This window comes from Pseudorasbora parva, chromosome 8 (assembly GCF_024679245.1).
Source record: "Pseudorasbora parva isolate DD20220531a chromosome 8, ASM2467924v1, whole genome shotgun sequence".
Classification (NCBI taxonomy): Eukaryota; Metazoa; Chordata; class Actinopteri; order Cypriniformes; family Gobionidae; genus Pseudorasbora; species Pseudorasbora parva.
Window position 1 is genome coordinate 19,651,656 of NC_090179.1, and position 19,183 is coordinate 19,670,838.

The following is a 19,183-nucleotide window of genomic DNA, read 5'->3' on the forward strand; positions in this document are numbered from 1 at the left end:
ATATATTCCAACATAAACTGAAATAATCAGTTTGACTTGAGATGACACAATGCAATCCTACAAAATAAACCTACCTGGAAAAGACCCATTCATAGCACTCAAGAATATGCAAAAATGCTTCTCCCAAAGACATGCAAAATAACAGAAGTCTTTAGGGTCTGTGTCCCAGTACTGAAGACGAGCTAAAAATGTCCCTGGGCGCATGTGATGAAAAGACAGACAGATAAAATGAAGGGATATGTTTAAAGAAGGTCTAAATGCAGCGTGCGTACGCTCCGACTGAAAGCCCTCCATCCATTCACGGTTGCGAGGAGGGAGATTGCAGTCGGCGCATTCACATTTTGGCGTCTGGGACTGTTTGCGGGCACAGAGGATAATTGAGTGTGAGTTAATTCCTATCAAAGCCCATTGGACTGCAACTAATGGACCGAGGGAGATGCCTCAAGGAGCCAGTGCTTTCAATTTCTTTTGTTTATTTAGATGGGAAAATGTTTAGTTTTTAATTAAGTAAATCACTATTATTTGTTCCAGTGTGGTTGGTAATTTGAAGAGATTGCAACCTGACTTGAAATGCAAGCACTATTGGCTTTGAGAGAGAGATAGGGAGTACTGGAGAAGGCTAAAGCGTGGCGTAATGGCCGTGAACCTGAGAGAGCTCTTTCCATGCAATATAGAAACACTCCCTGGGCTTCACTTTGAAGTGTTCCTAAGGTTCTCTCTGAAAACTTGAACTTATTCAAAGGGAGTGCTTCAATAGACTCTGAAGGTAAAAAAGAGAAGAAAAAAATCAAGAGTCATTGTAATGTCCTGGACCTTCTTAAGTGCCACAACCATGTGTATGTGTGTGTGTGTGTGTGTGTCTTTACATATGTACCTTTCTGTCTTAATTTTACAGATTTGTTTTGTTGGTGTGTGATCGGAGGAGATGGATTTCTTGGTTTTACTCATGCTGTCAAGTGCCTGGGTTTTTCTCCTAACGGATTTCAAAGGTACAGTTACAGAAAGGCCAGATACAGACACACACACACACACACACACACACACACACACACACACACACACACACACACACACACACACACACACACACACACACACACACACACACACACAGACACACACACACACACACACACACACACACACACACACACACACACACACACACACACACACACACACACACACACACACACAAACACACACACACACACACACTCTCTCTCTCTCTCTCTCTCTCTCTCTCTCTCTCTCTCTCTCTCTCTCTCTCTCTCTCTCTCTCTCTCTCTCTCTCTGGTTGATTTATCACATTTTTAATCATGATTAATCTCTCTTTTGTTGTGTGATTAATCGTGATTAATCGCACACTTATCGTGAAGATAAGAATATGCCATGTATGTCCTTAAACACATTCATTTTGTCATCTTTTGCTATATCCAGCAAAATAAACAATCAGAAAACTGTATTTTCTGCAAGCTTCAAGGATCATTGGAGACACCTAAGGGCACCAAATAACCAAATATAAGGAGTCCATATAAAATAAATAAATAAAAAAACATTACATAAAATTTTTTGCAGAATTCAAAGTGTATGGTATGTGTACAGAGCAACAACAACATTTCATTTTAGACGAGTCCTACCGAACAGGACCACACAGAGATGCCAAAAATAAAACTACTAAATCAACCGCTCTGACTTCATGAACCTATGATTACCAAACACAACAACGTACACATGACAAATCAAACATTATCCTTCCAGAATGTGTGTGGAAATGTCACAAATATGCCATGTGTCTGTACATGAATGAAGCATATATATATATATATATATATATATATATATATATATATATATATATATATATATATATATATATATATATATATATATATAACCTCTCCTGTTCAAACTGTCCTGCTCCAAGCAGGACTTGAACCCAGGTTCACATCGGGCACTCTAACAAGGAGGCTGAAGGCTGTAACCTCTAGCGTCAGTCGCTGGAGCGTATCTTGAAATCAGAGGAGTGAGGTTTAATCGCACAGCAGCTACCTCAACCTACCCCCCTAAACCTCACCCCCATCTGGGGCACGGTACCAATGTAACGCATCCTGTTTGAACCGCCCCACTCCAAGCCCAGGTCCACTGACATGAGAGTCGGTATTCTAACAAGGAGGTTAAAGTCTGCAACCTCAAACATCATTTGCTATAACGTATCTTGATATCAGAGGAGTGAGGTTTACTCGCACAGCAGCTACTAGCTGGCCTGTTACATTCACCCCCAACCGGGTCACGGCACCAATCCTGTTCGAACTGCCCCACTCCAAGCGGGACTCAAACCTGGGTCTGCCGGCATGAGAGTCGGACACTCTAACAAGGAGGTTAAAGTTTGCAACCTCAAATGTCAGTCGCTACAGTGTCTCTTGAGATCAGAGGAGTGAGGTTTACTCATACAGCAACTACTAATTGGCATGTCACACTCACCCCCATCTGGGTCTTGGCACGAATGTAACACCAATGTTTGAACCACCCAACTCCAAGCGGGACTCAAACCCGGGTCCACTGGCATGAGAGTCTGGTGCTCTAACAAGGAGGTTAAAGTCTGCAACATCTACTGTCAGTCACTAGAATGTATCTTGAGATCAGAGGAGTGAGGTTTACACACACAGCAACTTCTAGCTGGCCTCAAAAATACAAATTCATGAAACATGGAACTCTAAATGCTGCAACCTGGTCAATAACTTAATCTTCTTGCAATCACATCATTCTCTGTAGGGCACAGCTGAACCATGCTCAGAAATCCTCCACCTTCCCCAGCTCCACCTACATAGATCTGCTACAAGTAATTCATGTATGCTCCATTGTCATGTACTGGCAGCAAGTCCCATACTTTCTCTGAACCAGCAGCAATAACCAAAATTATAGCAGCAATAAAGGCAGATCTATTCCACCAATCATATATCGACATTGTCATATAAATTACTATGCCAAACATCCGAGAGTTGTCATGACAAAAATATATATGAATGTATGTACATATAAGCTTTTTTTTAGTCATACAAGAGGTTGAATGCTTGTATAAATTGTACTCAAAGTTCCCGTGTGTCACACTAAATGTGTATCTAGCCAATTTGGCCCACGAGCAAATGTTCAAATCTTCTACTCTCAAAGCTATATGCAGTAAATGCTCCCTCACCGGCTCTGCGCTGCTTGACAAAACTGCATCTGAATAAAAAGAATGGCCAAGGCAATTTACTGTAATGATTGCTTGTTGCATTTTCCCCTTCTGCCTCCATATACACAATTTGCGATTCTAACACCACGTGACACAGCGTGGAGTGCCGACTTGCCTTCATCCGCCTCGGTCTGAGAAGCTTTTGACACAAAATACCAGGCCTTCCTCCCTCTTCTATTCACCATCTTGCTGTGAGCTTTTAGCTCATAATAACTTTGCTGCCTGTATATTATCAGGCTCCAACAAACAAGTTTAGTGGAGTCGAAATTGGTTACTGTACTGTATGCCAAGGCTCAATTTGCACTGGATGGTAGCATATGTTGTTGCATGGCACCAAGAAAATAATCTGCTGTGTGTGCAACATTCTTGTTGCCATTATAGAGGAGTGGAAGTCTGTATGACTGTGTTTTCAAATTTAGCTGCATCTCATGTATTATAAGAAAGATAATACATAGCAATTTTATGATAAAATAAAGGCATGCGGTGGGAAGATTAATTTATTTCAAGCCAAAAATGAAATTGAAATGTTTGTGTAAAGCATTTCTAAAACCAAAAAATAGATCAAAGTGCTGTAAAAAAGAAAGAAATACAAATAATATAATATTGTCAAATAAAAATAGGATATAAATAAAATATCATATTAGAGAAAGAGATAAAAAGAAATGTAAAAAGTAATTGTTGAATCTACTAATGAAAAACTTTTCAAATTAACTGATTTTGGAAAATTTGTTGATTTAACTTTAATATACTGAGTATTGGGAACTTTTAGGTGGATGCAATAGCTAAACTAAGCAAGTTTAGTACATAGTACTTAAGAACGTTGAGTGTAATGTACTAAATGCATGTTCACACTGTTAAATCCGACAGCTGTTCTTACTAAGACTTTTTAGTAAACTTTACTTAATGTCCAATAATTAGAATTTACTTAAACCAATTTAGGAATCTGAACTGTTTGCATGCTATGCCTTTGTTACTTAGAAAACCCAAGTAAACATTACTGGACTGCTTTTGAGTACCATTTTGCCAAAGGAAAAAACACTCACAAAAAAAAAAAAAAAAAAAAAAAAAAAAAAAAAAGGTGGGCGGACAAAAAGTTGAGGCGGGGCAATTCCTAATAGACTTTTCACTCATTTCCTCCACTTCTGCAGTCATCGTTCTTCTTAGTTGCATTCACTCATTTTACAGTCATCTTGAATGTTATTGAAAATACAACTAAATACTTTGGGAAAGTGTCACATAAGCTGACTTTAAACATGTATGTTGATTTCCTAAAATTTCTCACCATTATGGTGATCAGTGTTCCCTTTGGTTGGGCACTTGGAACTTAATTTATATTACTATAAATCTCTTCCTATTGATGCAGCAATGCAACACGAAATCATTTATCTGATTTCAAAGGAAGGGAAGTAATAAGTGTATATATATATATATATATATATATATATATATATATATATATATATATATATATATATATATATATATATATATATACATATACACACACATATATATATAAATACATCTACAAATATATGTAAAATTGTAATACCAATTAATGATCTTTTAACATAATATTGCTAACACTTCTGACAAATTTTTAATTGTGTTGATATAATGCCTCTATATTTGTGACAATATCCAACAATTGACCATGCTTGAGTCACACACACACCAACATTCAGATTGCAAAACACAACAATGGTGTTGTTGTTTTTTTTACACTTAATAAGACCATTACAAGTTAATTTGCTGTCATTATTGGGGTTATACTGACAAAAGACAGCAAAAAAATGGTATAATAAAGCCAAAAATAATAAAAACGGAGTTACGATTGCCCTGTGATTAATTTATTCATGCTGCAATGCATTCTGGGAGTACACTTCCTCAACTCACAGATAGAATGTCGACACAACTTGAATGGTTTAAGTAGGAACAACTTGATGCAATTAAGCTTACTTAATTGAGTGTTAAGTTCAGCTTACTTGAGAATTTTAAGGCAATCAGTTTCCACACATCCTTCTAGTAAAATGAACAAGTAGACATTAAAAGAACTAGTTAAAAGAACTATATTGTTTGAGTTCTGCTTACAAACCCCAACTTATAAATGTAAGTTGGCTGAACTTTTGAAATTGAGTTACTTGTACTCAAGTTTTATGGTAACCTTTACAAATACACAAGTTAACTCTACAAAGTAGTAGTAAGGAGTATCAAGTCAAAAATGATGACCTAATTTGCTTGAAAATTTTGAGGAAACTCCACAGCTTTTCTAAGTAAAGTCATCGTATTACTTTTTACAGTGTATAAGGAAAATATAAACACCATAAATATATCTCAAACTTAATGATCATTTAACTAGTGCAGGTCATTTAATTGTAATTTTATACATTATAATGTTTGTATTTTAAGGAAAATATTTCATTTAAATGTTTTTTTTTTTTTTTACTGCAACAGGCGGTTTAAAGGTGCACTATGCAACTTTCCGTCCCCTGGAGGGCGCCTATTCAAAACAAAGGTGTATTTTGATGACGCCAAGTGTGAGCGCAGTATCTTGGGAAATGTGGTCTTCACCTCACAGCCGGTGGAAAATAGGACTCGGGCAGAAATCATGTTCATGGATGCAGTTATTAACGTTACTGTAGTGTAAAACAGTGCAGGACCGAGTGTTGTGGAGCTGATCATGGCCGCTGGAGTGATTGTTATACAAAGCACACGGCTCGTGAGTACCGGGACTTTTATTATGACTGGACGGGACACAGTCGTCGGGCGTGCACTTCCGCTTTTTCCGGTCATGACTAAGGTAAAGCCAGCAGCTCTGTTTATCATATTAGATACATTTAAGTGTGTTTAAAATTATGTTATGACGTTACTCTGTGCGTTCGCTCGGTGCTGCTGTGACATGTACACACTGCTAAGAGAAAAGCGCTTCTGCAGAATAAAACCGAGGGTAACGCAGATATGACGCGATTGACAGGCGACTCCCTCAAACGCTACGCTGAAACGTCCCTGTCCTTAGTTAAAATAGCAATTTTCTCACAATTTACAAATAGCTGGAAACATTTGGGATATTGTAAGTACTCAACTAAACAAAATATATAACACTGGCCTAGTGCTTTTTGGATATTTTACTGCAAAAATACTACATAGTGCACCTTTAACTGCATTAATGTTTCACCAATTATTACATATTCGGATCTAACATCAGTATCTGTCAAGATAATATATAAAACTCTCCTGATATTAGAGTAAAAATTACAGAAGAAAAAAATAAAGCATATTTTGTTAACTTTTGGAGCTTGGAAGGGTTCAGTTTGATCAGATGTTTTGAAGGGTTAATGTGAATATAATTAAAATAAATTATAAAGACATTGTTTTGGTTTAAATTTCTATTCACAGTGAGCTTCTGTCCACTGTGAATTTTATTACTACAAAATTCCTCCTCCCATCTTTTGACTGTCATGTCACGCAGCAATTACACACCCTAATATTTGTAGATGACAATTGCTTGTCGCTGAAAACTTTGTGTCATGCTTGGTTTTCGCAATTGAAAACCACAGAAGTAGTTCATAAAAAAAGGTGTCAGTGTTTGATTTGTAAATATAATTACAATTGCTTGTAATTGAAACCTTTTTATACTTTCAATGTGCAACAAGCTTTATAGGGAAGGAGGTTGATTTAAACACTGCTTGTACCTTAATTATGTTTGAATATAATGCCTGGCAATATGGGCAAGTCTCTAGCGAGCACTTTTGTGACCAGTCAAGGCCAAAAGCGTTTAAATTGTTCTGTTGAACCACCTTATTTTTGTCTATGCATAACTTTACGCATGACTTAACTGCCAATCTAAAGTGGCCGTTCACTGTCTAATGACATGGAGATATAAGCAAAAATGTGTTGTCTTTTTCTTTGGTCCCGACTTTGAAATTCCGTTCTGTAACGTCTAGTTTGAGTCCTTGAATGGAAAGCACACAGGTTGTGATTAAAATCTAAAAGTGGTGTTTATTTAGACTTCAAAAAGAGCAGAATAATTCATTGTTGTACATCGCATTAGCGTTGATACTTTCTGTTCCGGAGCTGTATTTTAGCGTCGCCTGCTAGACTAAAAGTCAGATTCTATGCTGCAGCCTAATCCCATGTCATTATCTTGTTCAAATAAGACGTCAACGTGCCGCATCAGGAGTCGGAATCAGACCGGGGTGTGTGTTTGACATGTCTTTCCTCTCCTATCGCTGCTTCTCAGGCAGCTGAAGGGAAGGGAGCGCATGAGTATGGCTGGCTGCAGCATTTAAATGTGCCATGCTGATTATCTTGCCACTGTGTTTACGTATTCATTTATGTAAACATTATGCTAATGTGTTTTTTCGGCTTGTCGCTTGTGTCCAATCGTGCCCTTCAAGTTTGACGTGAGGTGACTGATGCAGCCTTGATGTGAAGTTGCAGCTTCTGTCATTCGGGCTTCTGAGAGCAGTCGAGTGCGCCCAGATGCACTGGATATTTGTCATTGGCTCAGAAGAGGTGCCGGGGTTTGAAAAGTTTCGCCCGTGCTCTCCGTAGTGGTCTTTCAAGAAAATGCGTCCTAAAATAGCTGACCCTTTTGTATGCGCTACATTTGCTTTTACACACTAAAGAGTGTCTGAGCAATCGTAGTCTCTAAGAGGGCTTTGAAGGCTGGCTAAAGCCACGATCGGATCAGAGGAGGCTGATAAAAGTCTGACGCCGCCTTCATAACAAGTACACCTATAGGGCGCATGAAACGCGTGAATGCCTGCTACCTAGTGTGTGTACCACTTTAAAGGAATAGCTCACCCAAAAAAAACCAAGGCTGCTCTTGCCATTCAACCATTCATACTGAGGTTTTAAGTTCCAAAAAGGGCAACAAAAACACTGTATACTAATAAAATAAAGGTTTCAAAAGAGCTTTTTCAGCAATTCCATTGAAATACCATGTTGGGTTCCCTAAAGAACATTTTGGGTTAAAGTTCCAATTTTTTTTAACATTCTAATAACCTGAATAGCTTTTTTTCTACCATAAAGAACCTTTTGTTCAATGAAAAGTTTCCATAGATGGTAAGGGGCAATAAAACCACCAAAAAACAAAAACGCTGCACACTTTAAGATTCCAAATTAAATTTTTTGCAGCCAAAAAAATTAAGAATCTTTATTGGCATTGATGGTCCCATGATGAGTGATGAATATTGTCAGTCTATTGTGACATAAAAGGTTGCAGTGATAAGCATTGCAGCCGGTCATAGATATGCTGATCGCATGAATGTAGTGATCTCGTCATTATAACTCAATTTCTGCACACTGACAAATAGTTTCATCTAGCCTGGATGCCAGTTGACCTTAGCCCTGCCCACAACATTTTTAGGTCGGGCAGTTTGGTCTGGCCTCGCTCCATAGAGGAGTAATTATCTCTGAACAGAAACTGTTCGGACCAATGAAATCATCAGGGCGGGCTTTAGACGATGACGGACAGATGATCAAAAATAACGTAATCATGCACGTCATCAAAGGGGCTTGGATTATATTTGTTCGAATCCTAAACAGAGAGCTTGTTTGTATGCATTTACCTTCACAAGTTCTCTCAGAAATGATTATGTTGGGTAAGTACTCAACTTATTTATTTTTTTATTTATTTTTTTACAACACCGGCAAATATTGTGTATTCCAGCCTGATTTCAGCTCACGTACAGACAGGGTTGCTAAGTTTTTACAACAAAACCCTCCAACTACTAGCCCTAAACAATAGCTTGGTGTTTGGGGGGGGAAATGGTGTTTGGGGGCTAAAATGTGTTATTTTGGCAAGGTTGCCTGCTAAAATTCGCACTCATGGGTCTATATATCACATAATAGTCGCTTTAACCCGCGGACATAGAAAACAACCAAAAACAAAATGCGGACTTGGCAACACAGCGCAGTTGAACTCTTTTGACAATGCGTCGTTTCGTTGCTCTGATTGGTTGTTGGTCTATCCAATTGATGTCTTTCCTGGTTCGGTTGAAACACGCCCCATAATCACAGCCCAATGGAGCAGTTTCAGACTCATATTCGGACTAGAACTGAGTATGACCACGTCAGGCTAGCTTTCATAATAACTAACAGTGCAAACACAACGCAAATAAGAGATTTGTTGATTATCATGGGAGTTTTGGCGACAGTCCCATCACTAATAAACAATCGCTGTTTGATTCACAGCTCCAGCGAATGTAAAGAGAGTGTTCTTTGATTGCTTTCTATATTTAATCACTGTTTAAATAACATATTATTTTTATTCTACTAAAATAAATTATGAAGTTTACAGTTTAGTCACTAGTTTGATTTACTGAAACATAGACAAAGAACATCTGACTGTAGATGAATCATTACATATCAGAAATCACTGATTGCAGATCAGGCATTAATAACTTAACTTAATAATTAATAATTAATGGAATTAATATAGTTACTTACATGTTGTTCGAATTACTGTCGAGTCCTTATCGTGTTTGCAAAGCCTGTGCCAAAATTGCGACTGATTTACCAAAGAATTCACACTGAAATGTACCGGATACAAATAAATAAGGCTCACTAAAGACAATCACCTTGTTGAAAATTAAGAACTTAATTTCTAGATTAGGATGCTTTGAAAAGTAATGTCCTGTATTTCAACCCGTTCTCACTCCCAAGGCGTCAAAAACTGAAGCATGGTCAAGTGCTTTCCACGTCACAATGAAGATGCAAAAGGTTCCCCCAGGTGTCATTTTTCGATGCGGTGGGTGTTCCATTCATTACAATGAGAAACCTTTGGCGTCATACAAAGATGCATGTTACCGTCATGGTGAAATGTTAATGATTCATGATTTTGCCATTATGACATGTTGGAGTGTGATTCTTAATTTAATCAGCAAGCATAATTTTATTTACATTTATTTTATTTACACTATTTAGACACGTTTTAACCCAACCCCACCCCATCCCTAAACCTACCCATTTGTGTGAACATGATATAAAACACAGGATATACGACTGCACCCACAAGTTATTCAAAAAGTTTTCCAAGGCCAAACGATTGATTTGTATGAAGAAAATCCACAAAAGCGATCAGCATCTCCATCCGCCAAAGCTCATGAACACATCAAATTTCAAATATTGCCGCCCGTTACGTCACATTTCATAGTGAAATTGCATTGGCTCTCGTATGTCTTGTGACCAATTCCGTCATTACGTCAGCAGTGATTGTAAAATGCCACTGGCTCCTGTGCAGCGGGATCATCATCAGGTTTCTTAACCCTTAAATGCATACCTCGGGTCTTTAGTGAACCGAGACGTCATTCACTACCCTGCTCCTCATTCATTTTTTAAAGTTAGACATCAACCTTCTTAGTATTCCTCAATCAATCCATTTTAAACAATATAACACGAACAAAATAATAGAATTATAATTGAATGCCTGTTTTTTCACTAGTTTTTTGTCAAAATTGTATAGGGTCGCTCTCGACCCGAGGTGTGTAGGATTGTACGTATATATTTTTTGCACAATAATAAATGAATCTATAATGACGAAATACCGCGCAATTCACCTTTATTCCACAAGGTGGCAATGTCTTATACCCAATGATGAAGTGACGTTTCACTCATTGTTACCTCTGACAGAAAACGAAACAATAATAATTATAATCTGCAAAACTTGAAATGGCTCAGTGATTTACAGCAGAGAGTAAGTAAACAGCAGAAGTACTAAACACATTCAAATATTAGTGTCACTGTCTCTTGATGATGGATGTGGTCAAGAAGCTGTCAGTGATCAAAATATTGATTTTGAAGACATTGAAAATTAGTTTGGAGAATATACTCGAGATCGCGAATATGAGGCAGATGCTGAATATACTGGTAAACGAGCTCTGACGAGGACAGATGATGATGGAATTAAACATCTGTTCAAACTGAACCCTTCCAAGGTCCAAAAGGTAACGAAATATGTTTTATTTTATTCTTCTGTAGCTGTTACTCTAATATCAGGAGTTTTATATATTATCACGACAGGTAGAGGTCTATCCATGTTAAATATAGATCTGGGTCGCTAACGACCTCAATATGTTAGAATGTTTGGCGAAACAGTCATGCCTTAAATAGTTAATGAAATGAATGGAGCAACCAGCACGTTGAAACCTGACGCCTTGGGGCACCTTTAGCATCTTCATTGTGATGCAGAAGGCACTTGACCATGCTTTGGATTTTGACGCCTTGGGAGTGAGAACAGGTTGTGTATTTGCTTCTCTCCTCGTCATCTCACTAACACGCCAGTGGGTGGGGCCAAAGTTGAATTGATGAAGAAGGCATCGATCTTCTTCTGCAGAGGCGGTCTTTCACCTATCTATAGGCACATTTCAAAATAAGTCGTTCGCTGGGATTGGTTACAATAAAAGCATTTTTTGGACTAACAAGGAAGTTTTCAGCTCTGAAACTTACACTGTCAGAAAAGAAGGTACATTTCTGTCACTGGGGCGGTACCCTAAGTTACTAATATGTGCCTTTAAAGTACTACTCTGTGCCTTTAATACGCACTCTTGAAGTACTGATATGTACCTTTTAAGGTACTAATTTGTACCATTTAGGGGTGAGTAAGGTACAAAGATGTACCTTTTCACTTTTGTACCTTAGGGTATCGCCCCAGTGACAGCAATGTACCATTTTTCTGAGAGTGTACAGGATATTCTTAAAGTATGATGACTTCTTATATGTCAAAAGCTCAAGGAAAATTAGATTTCTCTGTTCATGACCCCTTTAATATCCATTAGACAAAAGATTATGTATAGTGGAAAAATGTTATTTACACTAAGAATAAAACGGTTCACTGAAAGGTTCTTAGGGAAACCAAAAATGGATATTCTATATCAACACTTCTTCTATTTTTAAAAGTCTATGAATCATGTAAGGTTCCCCAATGAACATTTTAGTAAACAGTTCTTAATTTATTTATTTTTAAGAACCTTTAGTACTGTGGAAAAGTCCCATAGATGGCCGTTTAGTCACTGGTTTGATTTACTGACACATAGACAAAGAACATCTGACTCTAGATGAATCATTACACATCTTCATTACGTTTCTTCATGGCACTATAGATGCCTATTTTTTAGAATCAATGTATAGTAAAAGTCAAGAGGGTCTAATGTTGCTTGTAATCCATGTATTTACATTTCTGGGTGCATTAGTTATTTGAGTTGTTATTCATTGATTAGGTGAAAAAAAAACAGATTTTAAATGTGTAGGTGTACTGTTCCTTTAAATCTCAAACCACTGTTGAATATCACATTCTTTTAATTAGGTGCGATCTCCCACACTGAGTTTCCACAATTGCAGGCCTGATGTTACACAACGAGGTCGTCGGAGAGTCATCGTCAGTGTTATGTCCCGTTAAATCATGTTTATGACAGGTACAAGCCGACTCCATTCGAAAGAATGATCAGCAGATGGGTGTCACACAAATCATGATGCCACAGCCCAAGTGGTGAGGAAATAGGCGTCTTTTTGTAGCCCAGCCATTATTCTTCTGGGTGGATATTAGCCGTAGGTGTATTGACAGCTGAGAAAACAGCAAGGGGATTTGAGATCTCTTCATACCTTCATTTTCCCTGCACTCCTTCTCGCTGAGGAGAGATTTAATTCTCTGTAATTACTTTATTGACTCATTTGAGGAGCTGAATTGGCTCCAATCTGTCGTCAATAAAACATACACAGAGATGAGGAACAGCACAGCAATGCTTACAACATCATAGTGGGAGGCAAATTTTCCTTCCTGTCATGGCAGCTCTGGTAAATCAGCATCCAGATGTGACAATCTTACTTAATGGATAACATCATTGTAATAATTAGAATTACGCATAATCTTATAAAGCGCTATTGAGAAAATTCAGTGTATTATTCTCTATCTAGCCACCTGCAATCCATTGTATTTATTTGCTAAAGTTATTGTTGAATTCACATTTCACAAAACAGTAATAAATAAATACAATTTAAATAAAATATTATTTTTTATTATATATGTAATTATATATAAATAATAATATATATTTATAACAAATAAATTAATAAATCACGACACTGAAATGTTTAGTGAAATTATTAAAGGGTTACTTCAGCGATTAGCATATGGCTTTGTATCAGTAAAAACCCTGACGTATATTCAAATTATTGTGCTTTCCCCACTCGATTCCCCCTGAGACAAGAGATTTATGCATTTTATTTCTGGAAAAATTCCTCCTATGCAAATTGATGATATTTGCATCATAGTAGGAATGTTTGCCCAAAGGCTAAAGACTACAGCCAGCAGAGGGAGCCATTTCCGCATGTTTTGAACTCGATCATGGGGATGGGAGATCACACTCAGAGCTCAGCTCGCAACTACAATGACTCATTTAAACGGAACTATGGTGAGCAATGTAAGTCTTTTAACTTCTCAAATTAATTTCTATGAAAGTTAAGCTTGCAAAGACATGAACTGAAACGCGCCAGACTGAACTCGCGTTGTGAATGTATGCTGTGAGTGTAGTCGTGATTACCTCAGCTCTCATCACGAGACCTCATCAGCTCATTTATCTCACTCCTGCAGTTAGTGCTCAGTGCTGTGATACTTGCGCGGTGACACACTCATTATATTGAACAGACACGTTCAGTTTTTAATTGTAGTGTCTTCTCCAACTCAGTCACAGTAATCTAGTAGCGGTGGCTTTGGGAATGGCCTCACAGGGCAGCGAAGCATTCTGGGAATTGTAGTCTTTCATCCCCATGAGACAAATACATTTTCTGTCTTTTCTCAGTCTAGAAAGCACCAAATATAGACCGCATTCGCTAGAATCATTTGCTATAGCGTGAGGTCTGGGGAGTGAGGTTTACACGCACAGCTTTTACTGGCCTATATGTCAGTTACACTTACAAGTTGTAGTCCATTACTAATTGGAAATTAGATGATAATATTTCAAATATATTACTTTTTTTTGCTATCAACATGAAGTGCATTATATCTGACATTTACGCCGGGGTTTCATAAATTGTGGTTCGTAGAGGAACTGCGGGTTTCATAAGTTGATATAGTATAAGGAAATACAGTAAGTAATTTAAACAGAAAAATCGAATCAATTAAAATTAATTGAATGACGCAGCTTCACGTAGTTTTGTAATTTATTTGCGTTAATTGTCAATGTTAACGCATGCGATTAATTTAAAGTCCTTAATGTGTTAACACAAAAAAGGACTTTAAATTAATTGCATGCATTAATGCATTAACGTTGACAATTAATAAGACTATAGTGATGGGCCGATTTCAAAACAAATCTTCGAACTGATTCATGAATCATGAATCGATACGCTGATCTCATGCTGCATTCATGTACAGACAGACACACAGTACATTTGCGCCGTTTCCACACACACTCGGGAAGGATAATGTTTGATTTGTCATCTGTACGTTGTTGTGATTATTAATCGTAGGTTTATGCAGTCAAAGGGGTTGATTTAGGAAGTCCTTTGGGGGGTTCTCCGTTTGGTCTTGTTCGGTATCGCTTGAGGTCTAAAATGAAAGCAATCTTGTGGTTGTTGCTCTACACTCATCATACACTGTGAATTATGTAACTTTTTTATGTAATGTTTTTTCATGGGTGCTAGGTGTGTATAAATGTATTATAAAATAGAAGCATATGGACTCCTTATATTTGGTTATTGGTATCATTTTGGAGTCTCCAATGAAGCTTGCAGAAAATACCGTTTTGTGAGAATCACCCTCCAATCTGATTGTTTACTTTGCTAAATATAGCAAATTATGGCACAATTAATGTGTTTAATGAGATAAAAGTGGGATTAAACGTGATTAAAATCTTTTATCTATTAACAACCCTACTAAATAAATAAATAAAAACAAAACTAACCACTTACTAAAAAAGATGAATATTGTGAATGAACATTTTACCTGCATGTGGCCATTAACCTACACAAAATGGGAATCGTGAAATGGGAACCGTGAAAAACGTCTCAGGTTACGTTTGTAACCCTAGTTCCCTGAGGGAACAAGACGCTGCGTCGAAACGCTGTGAGAACGCCTCTGCGTTAATGCGTCGTGAAGCGCCTGTAGAACCATTCCATCGGAAAAAAGATCGATCGTCGGCGTGATGACGTCATCGACCGGAAGCTATAAAGCGTCCGTGAAAACAAACAGGAACTAACTTCTGATAAAGCCTGAAGTAAGTGATCACGGACACGCCGGGGAGTATGGCAGAGCGACGCAGCGTCTCGTTCCCTCAGGGAACTAGGGTTACATACGTAACCTGAGACGTTCCCTTTCGGGAACTCGAGCTGCGTCGAAACGCTGTGAGAACGCTTATACCCACATCGCCATAGGACCAAGTGTCTCGTATGTGTGAAGCCGAAGCGCACACGGTTACGAGAGTACCTGTGCCCCAACTGTAGATGCCAGGTCTAATTCATAGAACCTGACGAAGGTTAACGGAGACGACCATCCGGCCGCGTTGCAGATATCGTGGAGGGAAGCCCCCGACAAGAGTGCTTTTGAAGCAGCCATACCCCTGGTTGAATGCGCCCGGACAGCCAGTGGAGACGGCTGCCCGGCCGCTTCATAAGCAAGTGAGATGGCCTCGACCACCCACTTGCTCATCCTCTGCTTGGATACTGGAGCCCCCTTCTTAGGGGGTCCGAAACAGACAAATAATTGCTCAGATTTTCTCCACAGGGCAGCTCTGTGGACATATGTATCCAGTGCCCTCACAGGACACAGCAGATTTAACCTTTCCTGGTCTGACGTCTTAAACGGAGGAGGACAGAAGGCTTGTAGAGTGATGGGGCCCCGTGGGCTCGTAGGAACCTTGGGGACATAACCCGGCCTGGGATGCAGAAATGCTTTCACCATCCCCGGCGCAAACTCTAAGCATGAGGGCCCTACCGACAGGGACTGAATATCTCCTATTATTTTAAGAGACGAAATGGCCAACAGAAAGATGGTTTTTAGGGTGAGGAACTTGTCCGAAACCTCCTCCAGAGGTTCGAACGGTGGTCCGGACAAGCCCCTCAGAACAATGGCCAAGTCCCATGCTGGGACCCTCGAGTGCATAGCCGGCCTCAACCTTAAAGTGCCACGAAGGAAGCGTGTAATTAGAGGGTGTCTTCCCAAAGACACTCCACCGAAAGGGACGTGGAAGGCACCCAAGGCCGCCACGTACACCTTTATTGTGGAGGGGGTCAACCCTGCCGAGAACCTTGCCTGCAGGAACTCCAGCACTGTACCAACCGGGCAGTTAACTGGGTCCCACTGGCGTTCTCTGCACCATGCTGAGAAAAGTCTCCATTTCAAAGCGTACAGCTTCCTTGTGGACGGAGCTCTGGAGTGTAGGATGGTCTCTACGACCTCGGCCGAGAGACCTTCCTCTATGAGCCTAGCCCCCTCAGAGGCCAGGCCCACAGTTTCCACATCTCCGGGCGTGGGTGCAGGAATCTCCCGCCCGCCTGAGAGAGTAGATCCCTCCTGGTCGGAATCTCCATCGGAGAGCCTTCCAGGAGAGATATCAGGTCCGAAAACCATACTCGGGTCGGCCAGTACGGAGCCACTAGAAGTACCTGGGCCCCGTCCCGGCGTACCCTCTCCAGAACTCCTGGAAGCAAGACAATCGGGGGGAAGGCGTACAGAGGCAGCCTCGGCCACTCCTGTACCATGGCATCCAGCCCCAGCGGATGACCCAGATGGGTCAGAGAAAACCACTGCGGGCAGTGGGAATTCTCCGCCGAAGCAAATAGGTCTATTTCCGTTTTCCCATAAACCTTCCAAAGGAGCTCCACCACCTCTGGGTGGAGTCTCCATTCCCCGGGCCTCGGCCCCTGTCTCGACAGGCTGTCTGCTTCCTGATTCAGGGCCCCCGGGATATATACTGCCCTGATTGACAGCAATTTCCCTTGGGCCCACAGGAGGATCCGATGTGCCAATTTGTCCAATGGACGAGACCTCAGACCCCCCTGGTGATTTATATAGGCGACCACGGACGTGTTGTCTGTCCTGACTAGTACGTGGTGGCCCCTGAGGTCGGGCAGGAACTGTTTCAATGCAAGAAACACTGCGAGCATCTCTAGCCGATTTATGTGCCAGTGCCGCTGATGTTCCTGCCATAGACCCTGGGACGAGCGACCACTCATGGTCGCCCCCCAGCCCGTGAGAGAGGCATCTGTCGTTAGCGTTACGCGACGAACATGAGCCCCCAACACGGGACCCTGAGATAAAAACCCCGGGTTTTTCCACATGACCAGAGCACGTAGGCATCGCCGCGTGACTTTGATCGTGCGGAGCGGATTTCCCCTCGGGGAGAACCCTTTTGTTTTGAGCCACCACTGCAGTGGCCTCATGTACAGTAGGCCAAAAGGTATCACGTTGGGCGCTCCTGCCATGAGACCTAACAGTTTCTGGAACTGTTTCACAGTGACGGCTCGGCCTAGCTTCTGCTCTTTGACGGCTGCCAGGATCGATGCTATGCGTGTTGGCGATAATTGCGCCCGCATAATTACCGAGTCCCAGTTCACACCTAGAAAAGTGGTTCTCTGAGCCGGAGAAAGCACACTCTTCTTGGCGTTCAGCCTCAACCCCAGCTTCGACATATGGGCGAGAACAGCATCTCGATGCTGATCCGCCATCTGCTCTGTATTCGCTAGAATCAGCCAGTCTTCGATATAGTTCAGAATGCGGATGCCCTGCAGACGCAGCGGCGCCAGAGCTGCATCCACACACTTGGTGAACGTGCGGGGTGACAGTGCTAGACCGAAGGGAAGTACACGATATTGGTATGCCTCTCCCCCGAAGGCAAACCTCAGGAACTTCCTGTGATGTGGAAGGATGGAGACATGAAAATACGCATCTTTGAGGTCTATGGTGACAAACCAATCCTCCGACTTGATCTGCGATACAATCTGTCTGAGTGTAAGCATCTTGAATTTGAGCTTGGCCACCGAGCGATTCAATAGCCGCAGATCTAATATCGGGCGTAAGCCCCCATCCTTCTTCGGCACGATGAAGTAACGGCTGTAAAAGCCAGACTCCCTGCTGGGAGGGGGAACCCTCTCTATAGCCCCTTTTTGCAGGAGTGTCTCTACTTCCTGTGCCATTACCAGAGCCTGCTCCGGGCCCACCTCTGTAGGTAGGACACCGCAGAAAGGAGGTGGCCGACTTCTGAATTGAATGGCGTACCCCTTTTCTATTATCTGCAGGACCCAATGAGATATATTTGATAGACGTTTCCACTCGTCTAGAAAATCTACTAAGGGAACCAGCCTCTCGAGGTATGAGACAATATCTCCCCCCACAACATCACTACCATCCAGATCCCTCAGCAGGTCAGCCTGATATGCCTGCACGATAGCCATCGTGTGCAGGCATGCAGCCGCCTGACCCGCTGCCGAGTACGCTTTACCCACCAGCGCCGACGTTGTTTTTATAGGTCTGGTGGTAAAGTCGGGGCCTTAAGGGACGATGCCGATGAAGGCGAGAGATGGCTCGCAAGCGTCTCTTCAACCTTTGGCATCGCCCCATAACCATACTGTTTCAGCCCGCTGATCTTGCTGTAGACCGAGGTCTGCGGGCTGAAAACTCGATATGATGCCGGTCTCCTCCATGATCTTGCCACCTCGGTGTGCAAGTCATGGAAGAACGGCAGGCCCCGCCGCTGAGGTTCTGAAGCGCGAGATGGCAGGAATCGTTCGTCTAGCTTGCTATGACGCTTTCTTCCTGCCTCAGATCTTTCAGTGGGCCAGTCGATGTTTAATCTGGCCACTGCTCGCGTCAGAACCTCAACTAGCTCCTCACTAGCAGGGGACTGAAGTGGCGAGTCTTCAGTCTCGATGCTTTCAACGTCCACCTCCTCAGAGCTGGACAGATGAAGCACCGGCGACTCTCTCGGGGGGGAAGAAACCGCCATGCGTGCT

General features: G+C 41.0%; 1 protein-coding gene across 2 annotated transcripts in view; it reads left to right on the forward strand.

The window, feature by feature from the left end:
- The window catches only part of nphs1 (NPHS1 adhesion molecule, nephrin), a 131,505-nt gene that overhangs the window by 16,664 nt on the left and 95,658 nt on the right, over nt 1-19,183 (forward strand). For both annotated transcript variants that reach the window (XM_067450281.1, XM_067450280.1), the window contains exon 2: nt 896-989. In XM_067450281.1, the coding sequence (XP_067306382.1) occupies nt 926-989 (64 nt within the window). In that variant the 5' untranslated portion in view covers nt 896-925. The remainder of the gene's footprint in view (nt 1-895; nt 990-19,183) is intronic.